The sequence below is a fragment of the Phaethon aethereus genome (genome assembly GCF_964289735.1).
Source record: "Phaethon aethereus genome assembly, chromosome: W".
In the NCBI taxonomy this organism is placed as follows: domain Eukaryota; kingdom Metazoa; phylum Chordata; class Aves; order Phaethontiformes; family Phaethontidae; genus Phaethon; species Phaethon aethereus.
Window position 1 is genome coordinate 37087357 of NC_138581.1, and position 25419 is coordinate 37112775.

The 25419-nt window shown below is 42.8% G+C and overlaps 1 protein-coding gene across 1 annotated transcript; it reads right to left on the reverse strand.

Annotated features, from left to right (window-relative positions):
- LOC309415178 (small conductance calcium-activated potassium channel protein 2-like) lies at positions 1-25419 on the reverse strand (the record flags this gene model as incomplete). Its single annotated transcript, XM_082012619.1, is given in 4 exon segments — positions 1-423; positions 23787-23882; positions 24460-25335; positions 25339-25419. Coding segments are annotated over 4 exon segments (1476 nt in total).

The following is a 25419-nucleotide window of genomic DNA, read 5'->3' on the forward strand; positions in this document are numbered from 1 at the left end:
TTACCTTTCACAAGCTCGGACAGTCCACGCAGCAATTATCCATAATGAGATACTAAAAACCAACAGTACAGTTCCTGGACATATTGTCATTAAAGTCTTCATAACAAAACGGGTATTGAAGTTTATCTTATTTAACGCTCCAATGCTTCTAGATGATGCATCAGTGAAAAGTTTGCTATGCAAAAGCATAACTCTGGCAATAAGATACAGCCTTAAGAACATTGGTATAGATAAAATAATATCCACATCAGCTGTTGTTGTGGATGGAGTGTAAGAAAAGGCAAGCCGGGCTGTCCATATGAATGTATAGCTCCCAGGTATGGGATGTATAGCACATACAAGTATTTCCAAGCAGATAAAGAAAATACGCTCATAAGTCATGGCTATTCTCCAGTCATCTGCTCCATTGTCCACCATGAATAACTGAAATGATAAAATATAAGGTTAACTTTAGTATGCCATTAACAAACCTTGTTACAATTCCATTTCAAAATAATACCATCGTTTTCAGAGCTGTTAATGACCACTAAAACCAAAATAAATATGCCATTTCAGCAAATGACATTACTAAGTCACTACTAAGTGAATGTCAATTTGGTTAAGCCAAAAAGAATGTTTTTGTGTACTATTTTAAAAACTGTGTATGAAACGGAATTTCCACATATTATTTACTAAGATTTTTTCATATTTCTGATTAATTGTCATTTTTGATAAAACAAAACTCTGTGCCAAGTTATACCTCATCCCTTCAAAATCAATTGTTTATTCAAAGTTCATAGAATTAAGAAGAATTTAAGAAAGGATTTTGAGGATGGAAATCTAAATTACAAATTGAAAATACTTACTGCAGTACAACATTAAGACATCTTTAGAGCACATCAAGGCTTCAGACTGGAGAGATTATAGTTTCAGTAGAATTATTCAAGCTTTCTTCAAACTTCATGTACCAATATAGACCAACACAGGCTGCAAAACCATCCAAGAAACTACATAAAGGACGTAGGGGTATTGGTCGACAGCCGGCTGAATATGAGCCGGCAGCGTGCCCAGGTGGCCAAGAAGGCCAACAGCATCCTGGTTGGTATCAGAAATAGTGTGGCCAGCAGGACTAGGGAAGTGATTGTCCCCCTGTACTCAGCAATGGTGAGGCCGCACCTGGAATACTGTGTTCAGTTTTGGACCCCTCACTACAAGACAGACATTGAGGTGCTGGAGCACATCCAAAGAAGGGCAACGACGCTGGTGAAGGGGCTAGAGCACAAGTCTTATGAGGAGCGCCTGAGGGAACTGCGGTTGTTTAGCCTGGTGTCGTGGTTTAAGCCCAGCCAGCAACTAAGCCCCACGCAGCCGCTCGCTCACTCCCCCACAGTGGGACAGGGGAGAGAATCAGAAGAGTAAAAGTGAGAAAACTCACGGGCTGAGATAAAGACAGTTTAATGGGTAAAGCAAAAGCCGCGCACGCAAGCAGAGCAAAGCAACAAATTCATTCGCTACTTCCCATCGGCAGGCAGGTGTTCAGCCATCTCTAGGGAAGCAGGGCTCCATCATGCGTAATGGTTAGTTGGGAAGACAGACGCCAGAACTCCGAACGTCCCCCTCTCCCCTCCTTCTTCGTCCCAACTTTATATACCGAGCATGACATCATACGGTATGGAATATCCCTTTGGCCAGCCTGGGGCAGCTGTCCTGGCTGTGTCCCCTCCCAGCTTCCCGTGTACCCCCTGCCTTCTTGCTGGCAGGCCAGCATGAAAAGCTGGACAGTCCTTGACTGCTTAACAACAACTGAAAACATCAGTACGTTATCAGCATTTTTCTCATCCCAAATCCAAAACACAGCCTCACACTAGCTTCCATGAAGAAAATTAACTCTATCCCAGCTGAAACCAGGACATCTGGAGAAAAGGAGGCTCAGGGGAGACCTTATCGCTCCCTACATCTACCTGAAAGGATGTTGTAGTGAGGTGGGTGTCAGTCTCTTCTCCCAAGTAGCAGGCGATAGAACGAGAGGAAACGGCCTCAAGTTGCACCAGGGGAGGTTTAGATTGGAGATTAGGAAAAATTTCTTCACCAAAAGGGTTGTCAAGCATTGAAACAGGCTGCCCAGGGAAGTTGTGGAGTCACCATCCCTGGAGGTATTTAAAAGACGTGTAGATGTGGTGCTTAGGGACGCGGTTTAGCGGTGGACTTGGCAGTGTTAGGTTAACGGTTGGACTCGATGATCTTAAAGGTCCTTTCCAACCTAAATGAGTCTATGATTCTCTGATAAAGACTCTAAAAGATAACTCATAGTGGAAAAATCAGTTCAACTGTACCGCAACTACTAGCAATGCCTGAACTAGGTGTTTTAAAGATAGGTTGACCATGTCTAAATGAACTGTAGTCACACCTTCAAAAAAACAAAAATGAAAAGCAGAGGCCTGCAAGCACCAGAGTAGCCTAGGCAGCCAGGTGAGGTCTATTAGTAGCCGAAAGTTAAATGCACATGTATGTAGGTCCTTGCAGAATCAAAGCCTTCAGTTTACCACCCAGGAACAGAAGTAATAAAACACTTCACACTGTTTAGTAAATGTTGTTCCTGAAGATTTACTAAATACTTAATTGAACAATATTTGTCACTAGTAGAGAGTAGGGATAACAGTCTGGGTTATTCCTGCCTCGGGCAAAAGCAAACCCATTCGTGGGACTGCTTTTGCTCAAGGACCTGGGTGCACTTGGAGGGTGATGCGGAAGGATGGGGAAGTCCAATGTGTACCTCATTATCCATAATGAGATACTAAAAAACAACAGTACAGTTCCTGGACATATTGTCATTAAAGTCTTCATAACAAAACGGGAATTGAAGTTTATCTTATTTAACGCTCCAATGCTTCTAGATGATGCATCAGTGAAAAGTTTGCTATGCAAAAGCATAACTCTGGCAATAAAATACAGCCTTAAGAACATTGGTATAGAAAGTGGCGTGACCCTTTTACTTTAGGAAGCATGGATCCAGTTAGCAGGCCCTTGCAATTTACCTCAGTATTAGTAATTAACAGTACCTAATAAGGTCCCTTCCCAGAAGGCCAACCATGTCCTGGGCTGCATCAAAAGAAGCGTGGCCAGGAGGTCGAGGGAGGTGATTCTGCCCCTCTACTCTGCTCTGGTGAGACCCCACCTGGAGTACTGCATCCAGCTCTGGAGCCCTCAGCGCAGGAAAGACATGGACCTGTTGGAGAGGGTCCAGTGGAGGGCCACAAAAATGATCAGAGGGATGGAACACCTCTCCTGTGAGGACAGGGTGAGAGAGTTGGGTTGTTCAGCCTGGAGAAGAGAAGGCTCCGGGGAGACCTTATTGCAGCCTTCCAGTACTTAAAGGGGGCTTCTAAGAGAGATGGGGACAGACTTTTTAGCAGGGCCTGTTGTGATAGGACAAGGGGTAACGGTTTTAAACTAAAATAGGGTAGATTTAGACTAGATATAAGGAAGAAATTTTTCACCACAATGAGGGTGGTGAAACACTGGCAGAGGTTGCCCAGAGAGGTGGTAGATGCCCCATCCCTGGAGACATTCAAGGTCAGGTTGGACGGGGCTCTGAGCAACCTGATCTAGTTGCAGATGTCCCTGCTCATTGCAGGGGGGTTGGACTAGATGACCTTTAAAGGTCCCTTCCAACCCAAATATTCTATGATCATCAGAATCCACGTTCATCACACAATCTTAACAACCTTCACAAACTTCACTTACATCAACAAAAAAGAATTCCCCACACCAAAATCAAAACAACATCACCACAACACCAAACCAGTGGACAGTTTACACACACAATCCATCCCTCGTCCCTTCACCACAATTTTAACAACTGAAATCCCCCATGATCATTCCGTTCTCTAACATTGTTCAGTCCATGTTTTGCCCGTTACCTCTTCCAATTACTGTCCTTATCTCAAATTCCTTATGCTCCACATTGGGCACCAAAAAGGACTGTGGTGGGTTGGCCTTGGCTAGATGCCAGGTACCCACCAAAGCCGCTTTATCACTCCCCCTCCTCAACTGGACAGAGGAGAGAAAATATAACGAGAAGCTTGTGAGTCTAAGATAAGGACAGGGAGAGATCATTCAGCAATTACTGTCACAGGCAAAACAGACTCAACTTGGGGAAATTAATTTAATTTATTGCCAATCAAAATCAGAGTAGGATAATGAGAACTAAAACCAAATCTTAAAACACCTTATCCCCACCCCTCCCTTCTTCCCAGACTCAACTTCACTCCCGATTTTCTACCTCCTCCCCCCAAGTGGCACAGGGGGATGGGGGACAGGGGTTGCGGTCAGTTCATCACATGTTGTTTCTGCCGCTCCTTCCTCCTCAGGGGGAGGACTCCTCACACTCTTCCCCTGCTCCAGCGTGGGGTCCCTCCCACGGGACACGGTCCTCCACGAACTTCTCCAATGTGGGTCCTTCCCACAGGCTGCAGTTCTTCACACACTGCTCCAGCCTGGGTCCTTTCCAGGGGTACCATCCTTCAAGAACAGACTGCCCCAGCGTGGGTCCTCCATGGGGTCACAAGTTGTGTCAGCAAACCTGCTCCAACGTGGGCTCCTCCCTCCACAGGTCCACAGATCCTGCCAGGAGCTTGCTCCAGCACGGGCCTCCCATGGGGTCACAGCCTCCTTTGGGCATCCCCTTGCTCCGGCGTGGGGTCCTCCATGGGCTGCAGGTGGATATCTGCTCCACCGTGGACCTCCATGGGCTGCAGGGGGACAGCCTGCCTCACCATGGTCTTCATCATGGGCTGCCGAGGAATCTCTGCTCTCTCCAACCTCAGTCATCTGTCTTACGCAGAAGCTAGTGAGAAATCATCTATATCCTTCTGAAACTTCCCTCTCTTCTCTTCTCCACATATAAATGGAAATACCTCATTTTTTTCCCATATTTGCCTGGCTTCCCCACCATTGTACTCATTAGTTACACATGAAAGGGATATCACTTCAAATAGTTGTTCGGTTGCTGAACTTATCAAAGCAGAGCCAGCTTGAAGTACAGATTGCTTTAATAACTACCTACTTTGACAACAGTTGAAGAGCAGCATAATTCTTCCCTGTCTTCCATCGTCTGAACTGGAGGTGCTGTCAGTCACCATAAAAGTAAGTGCCCTATAACCTCTGTAGTAAGGAAGGGGGTGAAGGAGACCGTTATATGCAGGACAATATGTCAAAAGGGGAAGGGAGGGGAGCAGAGTGGAGAAGAGGTGCTGCAGATCAACTTAGCTAGGAAGGGAGAAGTGAGATGCTCTTCCTTCAGTCACAGTCCCATTCCTCTGTCCCAAACTTATTTCCCCGAGTGAGCAATCTCATAAATTGAAAAACCAACCACACAAATACAATTAAGTGCGTGTCAAGTAGAACGTGGTACTGCAGGTGACATAAAACTGGACATGAGCTTTCATCTCTTCCCCTGCTTCCATTTATTCTGTAAGTATATGAATTTTGCAAACTTCTCAGAGATATGATTTCTACAAATGGGGCCACAACATAAATTGGCATTAGTATGTAATATGAATGTATCCAAAGGGCTTTAGGTATGATGGTGACAACAACAAGCAGATGGACTCTTGTGACATGGAATTTCAATGTTCTGTAGAATTTGTAGTCTTTCAGAGAATCAGAACTGTAGAAACAAATTAAAAAGCCCCCAATAAACACAAACAATGAAGCAACCTTACACTTCACACGTTTTGAATTGGGAGGGCTACTGACTATAGGTGTAAGAACCTTATATACAGTGCATTTAAGATTTGAAAGCAACTATACACATCATACATCTGTCATCTGATAAAAGGAAAGTCCACCTTTCACGTTTTACAGTTTAATAAGGGATCATGTTATTAAGCAAGCTAGAATGACTTTTCCAACTACAGCAATGCCAATGTAAATCCATGGTAACTATGTTCTGATGGTAAAATGAAAGCACTGATGATAAAGTATCAATGGAAAAAATATTTTCTAAATATGGGCAAATAAAATTTAATTGTTTAGAATCAGTTGCTACATGAATCAGAAATTACATATATTTTATGGAGATGAAAAGTACTGCTAACATCTTCAACTTGCACACTGCCAACTTTACAAGGTATGATCTTATATTTAGATGTAACACTGTCTCACTGGGCTTAATGGGTCAAAATTCTTCAAATATTGGATTCTGTAAAGTTAAAAGTAAGGTCACACACTTGACCCCCCCCAAGTCCCTCTCTGATTTGCATAGGCTGAAATAGAAATATTGCATGTATTATGATATCAGTAATTGTACTGAGGTAAAGTTCTCTTACAAAATTGCACCAAATTGTGAGAATAATACTAATAAAAAGGTAGTTAGATTAAGAATGAGGCAATAGTCACCTGCTGAGCGCCTGCAATGGCTGTGCAAAATAGTATTCAAGCTGATGCAATTATCTAGGCAAGACATTCCTTGTAGGTGGCAGCATCCACTGATAATGAGAAGAAAAAAAAAAAGCAGGGACAAGAAAGGAAGTCGTTAAGTTTGGGTGATCTCCAAGTGCTGTAAAGACACCCAGAAAGGATGGATAAGTGAATTAGGGGAAGAAATGGTTTTCCCAGCTGTTCTGTGGTCCCATCCAGTATTTTCAACATGCTTAATAGTAATAAAAATTTTGTTAGGGAAAAAAAGCCCGAAAAAACTCCATCCCTTGAGGAGGGCCCCTTTACTGGAGGAAAGGCATGCAGCAATTCTCTTTTGTTATTTCTTAAGCTCCATCCCCATGAACTAAGGCAATCCTCATTTTGAAAATCTTGGTCAGAATTTTAGAGCTGTCAATCCAGTGTCCTTATCTTTTGCTTATCCTAAATTTCCCTTATAATGCATGATGGTTTTGATCTAGAGCAAATCTGCATTTTCATTGGTGATGCACTGGAGGAGCAGAGGAACGTGCAGATTAGTGGAAGAGTAAGAAATCAGAAGTAGAAATTGTAAAGCATGCCTCCTCCTAATATGCAATTGTGCTGTCTGTGTGTGTATTGGGTCTGGCTGAGATGGAGTTCATTTTCCCCATAGCAGCCCTCATAGTGCTCTGCTTTGTATTTGTAGCTAGAAAGGTGTTGATAACACACCAATGTTTTGGCTACTGCTGAGCAGTGCTCCCACAGCATCAAGGCTGTCTCTCCAACATTCCCCCCCCCCCAGTAGGCTGGGAGTGGGCAAGATCTTGGGAGGGGACATAGCCAGGACAGCTGACCCAAACTGGCCAAAGGGATACTCCATACCACATGATGTCAGCTCAGCAATAAAAACTAAGAGAAAGGAAGGAGGAGTGTCTTCCGGAGCAACCGCTACATGTACTGAAGCCCTGCTTCCCAGGAAGTGGCTGAACATTGCCTGCTGATGGGAAGTAGAGAAGAAATCTTTGGTTTTCCTTTGCTTCTGTGCACAGCCTTTGCTTTTGCTTTATTAAACTGCCTTTATCTTGACCCACGTGTTTGGTTATTTTTTCCATCCTAATTTCTCCCCCCCCCCCCCCCGTCCTGCTGAGGAGGGGAATGATAGAGCGGCTTAGTGGCACCTGGCGTCCAGCCAAGGTCAACCCACCACAGTGTGGAATAATTATTTGGTATTTCTTCTCCTTCCTCCACTATTGTGGAATGGTATCACAAAGTCTTAGAAATCAGCACAGCTCCAGCAGTGGTGGGATTCCAATTAGAGCATATAAATAAGTGACACAAGTTGCCAGGGTGAATGTGGGGTAGGTTGACCCTGGCCAGCAGCTAAGCCCACACACAGCCACTTGCTCGCTTCCCTCATCCCCACAGCAGGATGGGGGAGAGAATAGGAAGAGCAAAAGCAAGAAAACTTGTGGACTGAGATACAGACAGTTGAATAAGTGAAGGAAAAAGAAAGAAAAAAACCCATAACAAGCCATGCAAAAACAATCACTCACCACCTCCCACAAGCAGGACAATGCCCAGCCAGTCTCTGAACAACAGCCACCTAGGAAGACAAAAAACCCCACCCTCTTCAGTCTCTTGTTGGTGGATGTTATGACAGCGATAACATCCTAACCTTTCAGAAAACTTTCCATTAGCTGAACAGCTTACTAGTATAATCTGTAACAGTTCCTATCCGACATGCCTTCCTCCTCACACTTTTCCCCTGGTGGTTACCGAGTCTCATTACAGAGATGCCCAGATCTTGAAGAAAGAAGTAATATACCTGGGATTTGTGATTCCTAAGGGACAGAGGCAGCTCAGGCATGACTGAAAAGAAGCTATTTGCAGGACTCCAGAACCGACCATGGTAAAAGAGCTTCGAATCTTTTTGGGAATGACAGGTTGGTGCCGGTTATGGATCTATAATTATGGATTTCCGGTTAAACATCTGTATGAACTACTAAAAAATAGCCAGATGCAATTAATATGGGCTGATGAAGCCAAGAGGGCATTCAAAGAACTGAAATTGGAGCTAATGAGGGCTCCAACTCTGGGCCTGCCTGATATAACAAAGCCCTTCTGGCTGTTCTCCTATGAAAGGCAAGGAGTGGCTTTGGGAATTCTAGCCCAGAGGCTGGGTCCTCATAAGCGAGCAGCAGCATACCTTACCAAACAATTGGATGAAGTCAGAAAAGGATGGCCAGGACGCCTTCGGGCAGTGGCCGCCGTTGTTTTGATTATTCAAGAAGCCTGAACATTCACTTTGGGGCAAAAGATGATTGTGCACGCTTCCCATGCTGTAACTTCCGTTTTGGAACAAAAAGGAGGACATTAGCTCTCGCCATCAAGGTTCCTGAAATATCAAGCAGTCCTGATGGAACAGGATGACGTAGAAATTGTCACATCTACTGTTATAAACCCTGCTTCTTTTCTACAGTGATAAGCAGGAAATGGAGACTGTTGTGCATGACTGCATAGAAACCATCGAGACCGTGTATGCAAGCAGGCGTGACTTGAAGGAGGAGCCGCTGAAGGAAGCTGAACACACTTGGTACACCGACAGGAGTAGTTTTGTAAAGGATGGAGCTCGAATGGCGGGGTATGCCGTGACCACCACAGACCAAGTGGTGGAAGCAAAGTCACTCCCTAAGGGTACATCTGCACAAAGAGCCGAATTAATTGCTTTAGTAGGAGCATTAGAGCTTGTTGAAGGACTGCGAGTGAATACCTGGAGCACAAGTCTTATGAGGAGCGGCTGAGGGAACTGGGGTTGTTCAGTCTGGAGAAGAGGAGGCTGAGGGGAGACCTTATCGCTCTCTACAACTACCTGAAAGGGGGTTGTGGCGACGAGGGTGTTGGCCTCTTCTCCCAAGTAACTAGTGACAGGACAAGAGGAAATGGCCTCAAGTTGCGCCAGGGGAGGTTTAGATTGGATATTAGGAAAAATTTCTTCACCGAGAGGGTGGTCAGGCATTGGAACAGGCTGCCCAGGGAGGTGGTGGAGTCGCCATCTCTGGAAGTGTTCAAAAAACATGTGGATGTGGCACTTCAGGACATGGTTTAGGGGACATGGTGGCACTGGATTAATGGTTGGACTTGATCTTGAAGGTCCTTTCCAACCTAGTGATTCTGTGATTCTGTGAATTCAAAATATGCCTTTGGTGTATGCAGTTCATGCCCATGGGGAAGGAACAGGAACTTTTGACGGCCCAAGGAAAACATAATAAGCATGCTGACATGATCCTAAGGCTTTTGGATGCGGTACAATCACCTTCGGTGGTTGCACTTATGCACTGCAAGGGGCACCAAAAGGGTAACACCGCTCAGGAAGGGGGGAATAAATCGGCAGATTATGAGGCAAAAAGAGCTGCAGAACAAGGTGAGGTATTAAGTTTGATTCCTGAAAGAGCTTTACCACTACCAGACTTGGTCAATTATGGTGAGAAGTATCTTAGATTAATTAAAGATTTGGAAGCAGAAGTTGAATCATCAGGCTGGGAGAAATTAAAAGGTAACAAAATAATAGTTCCCTGTAGAATATTATGGAAACTGGTAAAAGCAGAACACGACGAGACTCATTGGAGAACTGAAGCCTTGTATAATTCCCTTATGAAACAGATAATAGCCAGGAATTTGTTTTAAACTGTAAAAACCATGGTTAATAAATGTGAAATAGGCTTAAAGAATAATCCAAAGGTAGAAAATAATGTAAAATTTGGAAGTATTGATAAAGGGAAAGTTCCAGGTCAAAATTGGCAAATAGACTTTTCTGAACTCCCAAGAAAAGAGGGGTTTTGGTATTTGTTAGTATTAACAGATACCTTTTCGGGCTGGCCAGGGGCTTTTCCTTGTAGGACTAATAAGGCTAGGGAAGTGACAAGAGTACTTTTAAACGAGATCATTCCTAGATTTGGAGTACCAGTAGTAATATCTTCTGATAGGGGTACTCATTTTTGTGCGCAAATAGTGCAACAAGTTAGTAAAATTTAAGGAACAAACAGACAACTACGCACCCCATATTGGCCACAGGCAAGTGGACAAGTTGAGAAAATGAATCACTTAATTAAACAACAGCAACAGTTAGCTAAAATCAGTCAAGAAGCGAATCTACATTGGTACCAAGCTCTCCCACTAGCCCTATTACGAATCAGGGTAAAACCAAGAATTAAAGAGAATTTAAGTCCATTTGAAATTTTGTTTGGGAGGCTGTACCAATCCCAATACCAAGGGGAAGATCTCACCCAGTTAGGTGAAAATAATCTACAGAAATATATAACAATATTAGGTAATTCTAAACAAGAGTGATTGCAAATGCCTAGAGATTCTAGCCAAACATTATCTCTAATAGGAGTTCCAGTTCTGGTTAACATCTCTCTATTTAATAACCCCCACTACAGAGTAGGTCATGATAAGAATGACTTTAGATGACACCTCTTGGAGATTTGAAGAAGTCTGGAACAAAATAACCCCTCGGTTACCAAATTTTAAATGGATCAAAGAGCTGTTTGTACTCATAGTTGATAGCTTACTTGTTTTATGTACTTCTTGTATGATGCGATGTTCAATGTGGTGTTGTCAGAAGAATGCGGACAATTATGTTACGTGGAAAAAGAGTAAGATCAAACATGAAGTCGCAACAGGGAGGTATTTCAATCGATGGACAAATGATAATGGTATGTTATGAGGGATTGCAAAAGAATTCGCAAGGATAATAGAGAAGGGGGGAATGAAACAAGGATCTAAAACAATTATAAGGTTTTAGCATGTGTCACTAATCAACTGTAAGTTTTGCAAACTTCTTAATATATGGAAGGTTATTGATTACATGATTAGTTTGCCTTCAGTATAGAATTCTTTAGCCTAATAACTATGTGATTATGTTTAACGGCCTACTCTCACAGTCCTTAGGCTGTATTTGCCTCAATGCTAACATTGTAACCAGGTGTAAACGGTTAATCACGACTAAAGCAGGTCTCATGAAAATTAAAACAAAGAAGAGTTAAGAGCAAGGACTGAGAGATTAAAGAGAACAGAGAAGATATCTTAACCCTGAGAATAGAAACATCCTAGCAGGAATGCTCTAACAAGGATGATAAGAAGGAACCGCTTGGCTGGACAACAGAAGGGGCAAACATCCAAGGAGAAGAAACTATCCTCAAGAGACCCGTGACCATAAAAGGGAAAAAGGAGTAGGGGGCTAACTCCCCAAACGACCACCAACGACCACCCGAGACCCCCGCGCATGCGTAGCATAGTTTTGCAATGCCAGCATTATGTAAATGTAGTAGATAAGCAAGGAGGCGGAGATTTCTTGGAAAATGTGTGAATATTCATGTCTTTAAGGTATATAAAGGATGAACTTTTGTTTCAACACATGCATGTTAGGAGGAGATATCCCCCATGCGTCCAGCGCTGCAATAAAGATGTCTGCTTAATAACACTTTGATGTTATTGAGTTTAAATTTCTTACGTTTGGATTTCTTTGAATCACTCCTCACACTTTTCCCCTGCTCCAGTGTGGGTCCTCTCCAGGGCCTGCAGTCCTTCAGTATAAGCCTGCTCCAGCATGGGTCCTCCACAAGCTGCAGGGAATACATGTTCCACCATGGTCTCTTCCACGGGCTGCAGGGGAATCTCTGCTCCAGTGCCTGGAGCACCTCCTCCTTCTCCTTCTTCTCTGACCTTGGTGTTTGCAGGATTGTTTCTCACACTTTTTTCCCATCACTCCTCACATTGCCATGCAGCGTTTTGCCCTTTCTTAAATATGTTTTCACAGAGGCACCACCAGCTTCGCTGACTGGCTCAGCTTTGGCCAGCAGTTGGTCTGTTGCCAAGCCAGCTGGAACCGCCTGTGTCTGGCACGGGGCAGCCCCTGGCTGCCTTCTCACAGAGGCCACCCCTGCATCACCCCCCTTCCCCAACCTTGTCACATAAACCCAATACAGTGTGCTACAGCAAAATGAAGTCTGGATGAGGCTGATCAGTAATTTCAGGGCACTGCAAGGGCCAACAGCTCCCTGGGGGTCACAGAGGGGGAATCCCCGGGCCAGCAGGGCATGGGCCTCACCAACCAGGGCTTGTCCTACTGCCTCCAGTGAGGGAGCAGGGCAGGCCAGAGGGAGGGCATCTTCTTAAAAAGAAGTTCAAGAATTAGGGTGATCAGGAAGTTGAGCTTCAGGGCCCTGCTATGCCACATACTTTCTGTGCAAGTAGCAGTCACAAATATGTTCTGTGCCTCACAGCACATCTGACAGAGAGCACCAGCTCATTCACAGCAAGGTCAAGAGACATAAGATGTCCCTTTCTCTCATCCACATCATCCCTCACAGCCTACTCCAGAGCCATTTTATCTCAGAAATATATACACAAGAGAAAGAGGGTATCCTTTTAATAATTTAAGGAGCAAGTGGTAACAAAATTGCCTTCCTACCACAGCTTCTGGGTTCGCGCTGTTTTTGTGCCTAGGAGCAGATACCCAGCTCAGCTGAGACTCAGCCAGCGTGGGCTTCACAGAGGCACTGAAGTTGACAGCAGTTCTCACACTTGCCACCTGCAGAAGGAGGGACAACGGAATCCCCATATGATATATGAACCCCAGGATGGTTCATTTTTCGTCTCTAACGTAAGCAATGGCAGAGAGAGAGAGAGTTTGATTAGGGCATGCTAGAATAACAATAAAGTGGGAAAGGAGGTCCCAGCAGAGTCAGCTGCACGTCAGGCTCCCAATTCATGCTGCCCAGCCCTGCCACTGCACGATGAAGATCCCTAGACTAGACATAAGGAAGAAATTTTTCACAATGAGGGTGGTGAAACACTGGCACAGGTTGCCCAGAGAGCTGGTAGATTCCCCATCCCTGGAAACATTTGAGGTCAGGTTGGACGGGGCTCTGAGCAACCCGATCTAGTTGAAGATGTCCCTGCTTATTGCAGGGGGGTTGGACTAGCTGACCTTTAAAGGTCCCTTCCAACCCAAATATTCTATGATGTGTACCTCAAGGGGATTTGATTTTGGAGGAAAATAGCCGATGATTTGAACTATATGATATTAATTGCTATATAACACTGTATGTCATCACTGCTATACATACAACGTCATGCTCAGTATATAAACTGGGGGAGTTGGCCGGGGAGGGCCGCTGCTCGGAAGGGGGCTGGGCATCAGTCGGCAGGTGGTGAGCAATTGCATTGTGCATCACTTGTTTTGTATATCCTTTTATCATTATTATTTTTCCCCCTCCCTTTTCTGTCCTATTTAACTGTCTTTATTTCAACCCACAAATTTTACCTTTTTATTTTCCCCCCAATTCTCTCCCCCATCCTGCCAGGGAGGGGGGGCAGTGAGCGAATGGCTGTGTGGTGTTTAGCTGCCTGCTGGGTTAAACCACAATAATATGCAAGGTATCTTTTAAAAAAAGGAAAATAATCCATAATGACAAAGAACATACAATCTCAGCAACAGGAGAAGACCTTCACACTACTTCACTTCTAGTCTGAATCTAGACAAGGCTGCTCAGTAAATACGTAATCGGAAATGAAAAACTTTTGCAGGATTTTTAAAATTAGATTATTCAAAAACTTAGAAGTAATTTAGGGGGTAAGAAGGTGAAATACATAAAGAATGTCCTTCTGAACATAAGAAAAGTATTTCCAGCATGCTACACACCATATACAGGGCCAAACAAGCAATTCCTCATCTGCATTGCTTTTTCCCCCCTTTCCATCCTTCAAAAGTTTAGAAATGCAAGCCTGAACTCTCTGTATATATCCTTTAGAGATCCAAAAACACATTCTACATCTTCTTCCCAATGCATTCAGTTTGTCTTCCAGAAAATTGCTCCAGTTCTTGGTTTAAGAAAGTGATAACAATAAGTTAACTTTACTGTAGTTGGGGTGACACTAAAAGAAAGAGTGAGTTAACCACAGTAAGAAAGAAACAAACCAAAAAAACCCAAGCCAAGTTCTTTTATTTTTGGACCTGTTTTTTGCTCCTTCATGTTCCTTCTCTTTATCTTAGGTATAGTTCTTGCCTCCACTGCAATACTTTTAAAGCCAAAGAAACATAGTGTTGAATTAAGCTAAAGAAACACACTCAGTGAATTCAATGTATGCAACATGAGCACATACACTTTATTTTGCCTGTGGTCTTTCTGAAGACTTTGTATGCTAGATATAAAAATGAAATTCATACTGGTAGGAAGGCAAATCTATCTATTAACAAAAGACAGTTGGTTTGCACTTAGCAAATGTACTATTTGATATAAAAGGCCAAAATTTCAAAATACAACGAGGCTCAAGTGCATTTGATTCTTGCAATTAGCCTATAAATGCTGCCAGTCAGATCACACAAATGGTAAAACAGTTATAAAGAAGTCCAGGTATTTGGAGCACCCAGAATATAGATGAATAGTAACCAGTTTAACCGAATATGAGATAGATAATATCAAATCCCTCAAATGTTGCGTGGTTTTCTGAAGAAAAGAATAAATGACTGACATGACCATTTCAGTTCTCAGATACATATCAATTACATGTTAAATCAGTGGTGTTTTAAAATCTCTTTTAAAGTTGCAGAATATGCTGGAAAAAGCAATGGTCTTTTGTCCTCCCTTTTTACCTACCGCCTTCACAGATTTCAATATGAATACTATATGCAAAAAGGCAATTCAAGAAAAATGATACCTTAAGTATTGATTCGATTCAAAAGATGAGAAGAATGTTGAGTTAAACTTAGACATCAAAATTTGATCTTACAAATGTCATAAAAGAAAATTACATTTAATCACTTTTTAAAAAACACATACTTAAGAACATATTCAGTTGTCAGCAGAAGAAATCCTAATATCACAGAATCACAGAATCACTAAGGTTGGAAAGGACCTTCAAGATCATCAAGTCCAACCATTAATCCAGCGCCACCATGTTCCCTAAACCATGTCTTGAAGCACCACATCCACACGTTTTTTGAACACTTCCAGAGATGGCGACTCCACCATCTCCCTGGGCAGCCTGTTCCAATGCTTGACCACCCTCTCGGTAAAGAAATTTTTCCTAATATCCTCAGCCTCCTCTTCTCCAGACTAAACAACCCCAGTTCCCTCAGCCGCTCCTCATAAGACTTGTGCTCCAGCCCCCTCACCAGCTTTGCTGCCCTTCTTTGGACATGCTCCAGCACCAATATGCTACAAAGAAAGAAGTTTCTCAGTAGTGCTAAGTGGAATGGGTTATGCTTGCAGGCACAGAAAATCCTTATCAACTTCCCTTGACTTTGGCTAAGCCAATTGCTTCTAAGAAAAATAATATTTGAAAGTGACAATGTCTTCGGCTGTCACATAATGGGATTTAGGAGGTAAAAACACAGATGTTAGAAAGCACCAGAAGCCACAGAGGACCACAGATGCAGTACAAATATTCCCATTTAAAAAAATAGAAACATTTCAAAATCATATTTATGAGGTAAATTTCCATACAAATCCATGTCTCTAAATTCAGTCCATGAAATACAGGAATATCAAACATTCTGGAACAAAATAGGCTGTGGATAACAAGTCAATTGGGATGTACTGAAAATAGATAGAAATTAGTACAGGATTTCATGTACATTTTATATGCTTGCAATTATGCAACCTACTAAATGCAATTGTTAATTTTTAATTTGGAAAATGCAGTGGTATTTGTATGTTCCTGCTTGCTTGGATGCGTACATTTACTATTCAGAAAGCAAGGAGGGAAAATGAATGAAGGAGAGAAAGAACAGCTGAACAGCATGATTTAAGGAGGAGGTGTGAGTGTGTATATTTTTAAATATATTTTTATATATCTACATATATACACACACTCACCCCCTCTCAGCTGCTTTCACTCAATTCTGTTATAATAACCATGCATTCATTTTAAGATACTACTCCCCATTTGAATGGGGAATGATGCTAGTAATAAAAAGAGAACAAACTTTTCCTATAAAATTGAGTCCTGCAGCCTATGCAGAAGGCCAAACTCCAGTCAAGGTCAAAGATGTTATGCCTGCTCATAGCTTTCAAATTTCTTATTAATTATTAATCTAACATCGTAACCTGTTTTAAGTTCTTCATCAATGTTCTGTAAAGCTTCTTCAAATACAGAACTACCATCTACCTTTACTAAGCCTGCACTCTGTAAGACAAATTAAAAAAAGTTATTTTCACCTGAAATTATATAATGCATTTCCAACAGGTAATATGTAAAAATAAGACATGAATCTTAAACTATAAATAAATTTGATGTTTCTAACACCACACAGTATAAATATAAAAATAGACAGTACATCATAGATACTAATGGGTGGTTGTGTATTTACATAAAAATTTGTGTTAAATTCATATAACACCAGGTTAGAAAAAGAGAAACAAATTCAGAGTAGACAGATTGCACACAATGACAGCTTAGATCAGAGACTCCCTGAAGCTACTTAAAAGAAGAGAAATTAATTTTGTAAATCATTAGTATATCAAAACAAATTCCTAGCAGGCTGTTTGAGGATGTTGGTGAATGCAAAGTACAAGGAAATTGGCCAGTTCCTTTACAATCCCGGTAGAAGAACAAATGTGAAAACAGTATCGCTGCTCTGCTATAAGGAATAAAAAGGAAGCGATAAACAATGATAAAGTAGCATCAGCTGTACTCCTTGAGGCATTCCTTGCAGAAGGCAAATCAACTGTACTCACAAAGGCATTGTGGCAATTGTTTAATTTAAAAAAACAAATTTTAAATGGTTAAATACCGGAGTCGCTTTACCCTTATAAAAGAACTGATGGAACTATGACACAGACTAGCAAAATATAGCCTCTGTGGCTGCTGTTCCACCAAATTTTTGACCAAGCATTTTTCTATACCTTCTAGTCCCCAGAATATCACTTATGCAACTAAAAACAGCATTATAGTCCTCAGAGAGGAAGAAGGTGTTAAGTACAAATGATTGAAAATCATATGGTGGTTGGAGATAGACATCTCAAGCCTTTCCCTAACTGGGGGATGAAAAACACCTTCTTCCATCATCAGAAGGCATATAATCAAATGGTCTATAAATTATCCAAAGGCCTGTCTTCAATCTTGGGGAGCCTATAGGAATTCCTGAGGACTCTACATCCTGAATACGGTGCCACAGAGCAGAGAAGTTAGTAAGTTTAAGTCTTATATAAAGCCATGAGGCATCAAACACCTTCTGCATGCAAAGCACAGAAGGCAAAGAATAATGTTTTCCACAAAACTACATGAAAGCCTTGTTATCTTATATTTGCCAGAACGTTTCCCACATCCAGAGTTGTGGTATCCATCTTCCCACAAAATATCAGTACTTTTATACAGAACTAATTTTAGAATGCATCTTGTAAGAAACTTAGTGCTCTCTGTCATATTTTTCCCCATTTCAAGTATCTCAGAAATAAAGTAACTCTAATTCTACAATATTCTTGTGGAAGCAAAATTCACTGAGGAGAACTATTGACATTTCAGTATTTTTATGTAGTTAATTTTAAATGATCATTTTACGGTTCTTGATTTAGGATTTGTTTTTCTTCATTCATCACAAAAATTAGTTTGTTCTACGGATCACTGCATGAAGAACTGCCATCTCCCAACACGGCTGTCATCAGCCACTGTTCCCAATGTGAGAGAAGCCTTACTTCTCTTCAGGGAAGATCAGCTTCATTACTACTGGGAAAACTAGAACCAATTCAAAAAGGATATATTCACTGAAGAAATTGGCAATATTTTTCCAAGGGAATAGGGGAAACAGAAGTTAAAGGAAGAAATACTGAATCTGAAGCTAGATAAAATGAGCTAATTTATTCATTCTGCCAAAGGAGTACACCTGTGACTCTAGACTCAAGAACGCATTTTTAAGGAAAGATAAACCCGATGTCCAGATAAACTTCTATCAGCTTCACTAAAAAAAGCTCAGAACAAGGGTGGATTCGAATGGACAATGCTAGGTATTGTCAGGCCAACCATTCAGTGGCCTGACCATTAGATACAACCTCCTCCAATATCCTAAGGGAGGCTGTTGGAAACAAGCATCTTCTACATTTAATTTCAATGCAAAAGGCCTCAGATCCTTTCAGTCACTCTTCATTAGATGCTTGACCAATGCTAAAGGATTTTCTATCCTGCCTTCTGTCTTATGCATTACAGTGCTGCTTTTCAGAGACACTGGGCACCTGTAACTTTTCCTAGGTCAACAAGATTTCTATTTTCTATTTCAAGATTTCTATTAATTTCTGCCAAATATCAACAATTTTCATTCTTCTGTATGAGTGAGAGCATCTGTATCAAGGGAAGAGGGAGAAGAGGTTCAGATTCAGTCCAGGAGAACACAGGTTATCGTTATTCAAGAAAGGCAATAGAAGGGCAACGTTTATTTACAGAAGGGATACCCTAAGTAGTCCAGCACCAAAGCAAAAGTATCCCAGTGGACATAGTCCTCCTACCCTATGACAGCCATCTTTCAAGAAATACCAGGCTGTGACAGAATACCCAAGAAAGGGGATTAAAGACATCTTATTAGCAACCTTAGAGAATTTTGTTTTTAATCCTTTGCTTTGAGTAATATAAGGAAGTGCCAGTAAAACTTCAGGAACTGTACATTTAAAAAGCATTCCTATCTCCAGCAGTACAAGAGAGAGACAGAGAGGTCTACTTTCTCAGTAAAAGTAGAAAAAAAAAATAATGCAGCTTTACCATGAGAACTGTTATAAAAAAGTTTCTTAACTTCCACCTGATTATTAATCTAACACCAAATTGCATTAGGGAAGCATGGAATGGAATGATAAGTTGTCTAGAAACAACAATTTTAATCATGTTGTATGCTGCTATTTTAATTACCTATCATGAAGTAACAAACTGTTTATGCATGAAGTGGGCAATTTATATGTTGTAACCTATTATGATAATCAGATGATACTATCTTCTTAGCTCTTCCCCACCTCTTTGAAAGTGTATTTCTCAACTGGAACAGTAGTCAGAGAAATACCTGTTCTAGGCTGGGATAACAATGAGTTATATTTTTCCTACTGGTCTTCCAAACCGAATCAACAACCACACAAGTTTAGAGAGCGAGTAATGAATATTTCATAATCTCCCAAGTGTGATCTTTTTAACAACATTACAAGCATGACAACAATGAACCAAAAGGAGAATACACAGATTTGGGGTTGTCACCATACTTGGCTCCATCATCATTACTGTTGTTCATCTGGCTTCTTTCCTGGGAGAGGGAGGGAGCATTGTTTGTGTTTTTATCCTCTTTTCTTGAAATGATAATGTAGGCTAAGAATTATAATTTAAAACTACCTGGTTTAATTTGATTGTTATTATAGTCTTAACATTAAGACTTATTATTTGACTAATAACAATATAATACTAATAACAACACTAATAGCTAATAATACAGAATAACTAATACACTGCAATCACTGAAAACCTATTTGAAGAAAGCATTTTAACATTTCCAATATTTCACAAAACTGCACAGCAGCCAAACAGCTATTTTTGTCTAAATACTGCAGCTATGCCTTTCTGGAGACTTTGGTCTGTCAAATGCAGAGCTGTTTCATAGAATATTAAAATGAATCTGTTTTGCTAATAGGTTTAGAATGCAAGGCTAAAATATGTCCAAAATTATGCATGTGCCGTCAGGCAGCAGGAGAACTCACCTGGCTGTGCTGCGGGAGGGAAGCTGGGGAGGCTGGCAGCCGCCCTCCCCACAGCACAGATTGCTCTGGGCCAGGCCCAGCCCAGCCAAGGGCGCCCCGGATAATGCGAAACGTGCGGAGCTGTCTGCGGTGCTGAAAAGGAGGCGGAGGACACCCCCCCCCCTTATATACTGAAGGTGCTCCTGTTCCTCTACTGCTTATAAACTAAAAAAGAAGAAGAAAACAAAAAAGGAAAGGAAAAGAAAAAGCCCATTTATCTCACATCCATATAATATCCTGATGAAGAATCCCTATGAGTCTTCTTAAATCTCCCTTCCAACTCCCTTAAAATAGGATGTTCAGCAGGTCTGGGACAAGCAAAATCACAGTTTGGTTTAACTGATGAGCTGACTGTTTTCAAAACAGAACAAGATCATTTAAATGGACAGACTACAGTCACCTACTATACTGTTAGGCACTACCATAGAGTTGCTTGCAGCATGGCTGTTCAGACTTCCTACCAAGAAATCAAGGGCACATACTGAAAAAAAGCAGCAGATGATTTTGGTTAGCAGACATTTTATGTCACCAGGTGCTTCTAAATATTAAATCTGCAAGCGCTACTAATTGCTAAACTTTCATCTTATTTCCCAACATATTTTAGTTCATGTTTTGCAGGAAAATCTACTTTTCTTTCAGGTAGGTTTGCTTCTATCAGACTATGAAACATACCACACTGCAAGCAAAATACATTGCCATTCTGTTCTGTACAACAAAATTTATTGTCTTGATGAATACCTGCAAATTTACACTATACTTACTGATAAAGTCTAAGTACCTTTCAGAGAAGAATAAGAAAGAAATGATCAAATTTGAACAAGATCAGCAAACAGCTGGTGCTCCAGGACACAATCAACCATCTGTGGTCATGATTCTACAGACCTGATTCAAGAAATATTCCACTGCACATAGCAGGATATTTGCCTGAAGTAAAGGCAAGTATTCCTTCAGAAAACAGTCAAAGACTATTTTAAAATCGTTACATTATCAGGCTTACGCAGTATTTTCTTTCACTTGGAGTAGGTTCTGTACATCTCTAAGCTAAAGTATTTTAAAGATACTTCTTGTTTTCAGATTTAAGGTGTAACATAAATTTAGCACCATAGATGTATGTAAATATTTCTCTGTATGGTTTTCATCTTATTTTTTAAAAAGTCAAGTGTGCGTATATAAACATACTGTGCCTAAATTAAAAACCTATCAGATATCTAACAGCTAAGGGTGGTACAATGGCCTTTCCTTCCAATAGTGTCCTTGAAAACAAAACTTCCCTTTCATTTTCAAGATGAATGACAGAGCCCCTTGGAGCTGCAGCTTACTCCAGGCTCTGACATGAGTACTGCAGCCTACAGTGTTTCTCAGACAAAAACATAAAGTATTACTGATTTACAAACAGGTATGCTTGTATTCTATACTGCCAGGCAGTGTTGAAAACTACATTAACCTTAAGTCACATGATTGCACAATTCCTTCCATGTAGTCTCACACATGAAGGAGTTCTTTAAAATGATCAATTAAAAAAAAAAAATCAGAAATACAACTGAAGTTTTTTAAAAGATTGTTTTTTCTGATCCATAACAAATCTCTGAAAGAATGAAAATGTGTGTCTAATTAGCTGAAAAAAAATTATGCAGATGTTGGAGTAACTACCTACTGTAAGCTTATGCATAGAGAAACCTATAACTATTTGGTTATCTTGTGTATTGTTTTCTATTCAAAGTTTCTTGAAAATACATAGAATAATTCAAATACTTACAGAGCTTGTTTTTTTCAGCTTTGTTCTTAGTGCCTCAAGCACCACTTATAGCAAGGTACACTAGAGAACAAGGCTCCCACATTGCAGCAGCTACATTTATTTATTTTTACACAAATAAAGAAACCTCTTCATCAGTATTCCAATAGTTTATAGTGATACTCTGTCACCAGACACTTGTTTATTGAGTTCAATAATGTTAAACAGCTGCCCACCTTTGATATTAATGCAAAGAAACTAGGTTCTGAGGCAGAAATAGTGTTTTTCATATGTAAGGACTGCAGGACAGGATCCCATTTGGCAAAGAGTCTTCAGTAAGGCAAAACAGTAGTCTAAGTAGGAGACTATGGTGCCCTTTCATATTAGAACTACAGCATAGAAGAAGGGTACCATAAAATTCTTAATTTTTCTTTTTTGTCAATTGGTACTGCTGAAAAAGATGTTCTTGCCCTTAAAAACTGTCATTTCGGCTTGTAGTCCAAGGTATCTCTAATTAGACATAGCAAAACCACCAACGTATCTACAAATAAGGTATTCTTCACTTCAAAACTTTGAAAACTCTCTCATATGTTTCAATTCAACTGAAACGTCAAATTGTAATTTCTTGATAAAAAAACATTGACAACTGAAATTAGAACTAAGTACCTGGGACAGGACATGTGTATTGGGTCTGGCTGAGATGGGAGTTAATTTTCCCCATAGCAGCCCTCAGAGTGCTGTATTGGTAGAAAGGTGTTGATAAGGTGCTAGAAAGGTGTTGATAACACACCAATGTTTTGGCTACTGCTGAGCAGTGCTCACGCAGCATCAAGGCTGTCTCTCCAACATTCCACCACCACCAGTAGGCTGGGGGTGGGCAAGATCTTGGGAGGGGACACAGCCAGGACAGCTGACTCAAACTGGCCAAAGGGATATTCCATACCACATGATGTCAGCTCAGCAATAAAAGCTAAGAGAAAAGAGGAGGAGTGGGGGGGGCATTCAGGTTTTTAATGACGTTTGTCTTCTGGAGCAACCGCTATGCGTACTGAAGCCCTGCTTCCCAGGAAGCGGCTGGACATCGCCTGCTGATGGCAAGTAGAGAATAAATCTTTGGTTTTCCTTTGCTTCCACATGCAGCCTTTGCTTTTGCTTTATTAAACTGCCTTTATCTTGACCCACGCGGTTTTTTCCATCTTCTTTTCTCCCCTCCCTGTCCCACGGAGGAGGGGAGTGATAAAGTGGCTTGGTGGGCACCTGGCATCCAGCCAAGTCAACCCACCACAACATGTGACAGTATTTTTACTTACTCTATAGCTTTGATCATTAAATTCCCCCTACCTTTAGCCCTACCTGTCTTGACAGGTTTCCTCTGTCACATTTCCTAGTGGCTGTAATTTCTATGGCATTAAATAAAAAAAATCACACATAAGGTTTCCCCCTCTTTTTATTCTTCTAGTGTATGCTAGTACCTGAAACAGCACAGTGAAGATTACATACCTAAAAGTTGCTGATGCCCCTTTCCTAATAATTAGCCCTGCTATCCAGAGAAAATGCACAGCATGACATTTAGTCACTGGGAAATAAAAGACTGTTGCCCTACATCTGCTACAGAAGACAGCAGGTATGTCATAGAGAAAGTGTGATATAACCTCAGAACTAAGTGATCCTACTAGCATAATCGCAGGCAACAGTCCCTAACAGGCAATGCTTCCTAGCACGAATGTGTCCATCTTATTTCTCTCCAGGGATGAAATATGTTCACTGAACTTCAGGAAGCACTAAGTGATTATTTTTGTTTTCTGAATCAGCAGGAAGTGCAAAGTACTTACCACAATAAAGCCTTTGAAAAACTGACTCTGCAACCACAGTTATATAAACACTTAGCAATTCATAAAGTGAAACATTACCTGAATTTCCCTTGCATGGTATACAATAATGAGCCCAAGCAGGATAATCGTGGAGAGGCTAATAAGGCATTTCAGAGCGAGGGAATACAGAGACTCCTGCAACAGAAAGACACCACTGTCCGTCAGAGACCCACACGCACGGGACCGTTCCCGCGAGCAGCGGAGCCCAGACTGGGAGGGGAGGGGGAGGGTCGCCTCGCCTTACGGTGTCGGGGCCGGGGGAGGGTGACACCTCGCCTCACGGTTGCGGAACCGCGGCGGGGGGAGCATCTCGTCTCAGGGCGGAGGACCAGTGGGCCCCACACGGCGGTGCCGGGGGTTCAGGGCACCTCTCCTCAGGACGATGGACGACCCCTCACGGAAGGGCCGGGCGAGGGCCGAACAGTCCCGCAGCGCCGGGCTCTAAGAGAAACGAAGTGACATCGGGGCCGGGCGGCAGCCGCCTTTCCGCGAGGAAGGCGGCGTGGGGCGGCTAGACCGCACGGATTTGAACGGCTGACAAGAGAGTGCAGCTGGCTGCGGAGCCGCCTTCCCGCGAGCCGGCCTCGCCCGCGGGCTGGGGCGGGCACAAGAGCCCGCAGCAGGGGCACGGGACGGGGTGGAGGGGCGTGGGTCGTGCTGCGTCGACGGCGCCGAGAGCGAGAGGAGGGCGGTCCGACGGCGTGGCAGGTACCTTCGTGTAGGCGCCCCAGGACAGCTCTGTCTCGATCACCATGACTACGATGCCGAACATGCCGAAGATGAGCGCGTAGTCGCTGAGGCGCTTGCGCTTCTCGAAGAGCGCCCGGCGGTGCCCCAGCTTGTAGCCGATGTTCTGGTTCTTCTTGCTGGACTTGCCCCCGCCGTTGTTCGTGCCGCCGGAGCCGTAGAGCGCCAGGTTGTTGGAGTTGTTTTGCTCGGGCTTGGAGACCACGATCTCCGGGGCAGCGGCTATGGGGCTGGCGAGCGGCGGCTGGAGCGGCTGAGACTCGGAGTCAAGCTCGTGCAGGTTCCTGCGGGATGAGCTCAGGTTGCTGAGCGGCCGCATGATGCCGCCGTTGTACCTGCAGCTGCTCATGGCTATTTCGGCGAAGGGATTTCTCTCCCGACGCTGCTGGTAGTGGTGATGGTGGGTGCTGCCGCTGCTGACACTGCTGCTGGGACTGTCTGCCTGCTGCTGCAGGCTATGGCACTGGTGGTACTGGGGGTACTGGTGGGGCTGCCTGGACGAGCCGGCATGGCTGGAGGGGGTAAGCTCGCTGACGTTCAACTGGCTGCCCTGCCGGGAGGAGGCGGAGGTGAAGAGCGGCGAGGAGTGAGTCCTGAAGGCGCCCGAGAGGGACGAAGAAGTGCAGAGCAGCGAGGGTAGGTTATCCCCCGCTGCTACTGCAGCGGCCCCATAGTAGGTGCAGTTGTTGCACTGGAGGCATGGGCTCTGCTGCTGCTGCTCGGAGCAGAAGCCCGGCTGGAACTGCAATGGTGTTTCCATGTCAGAGGCGTTAAAGCCGCAGGAGGACCAGGTGGTGGTGCACCCTGCGCAATGCGTTATGGTCGGCAGGGGAGAGTCCTGTTACCGCCACGAAGGGCCCATCCCGGCTTCCGTAGAATCCAGCCGCTGCGTCTGATTGGTCGGGCGGACCAAAACAAGGAGCAT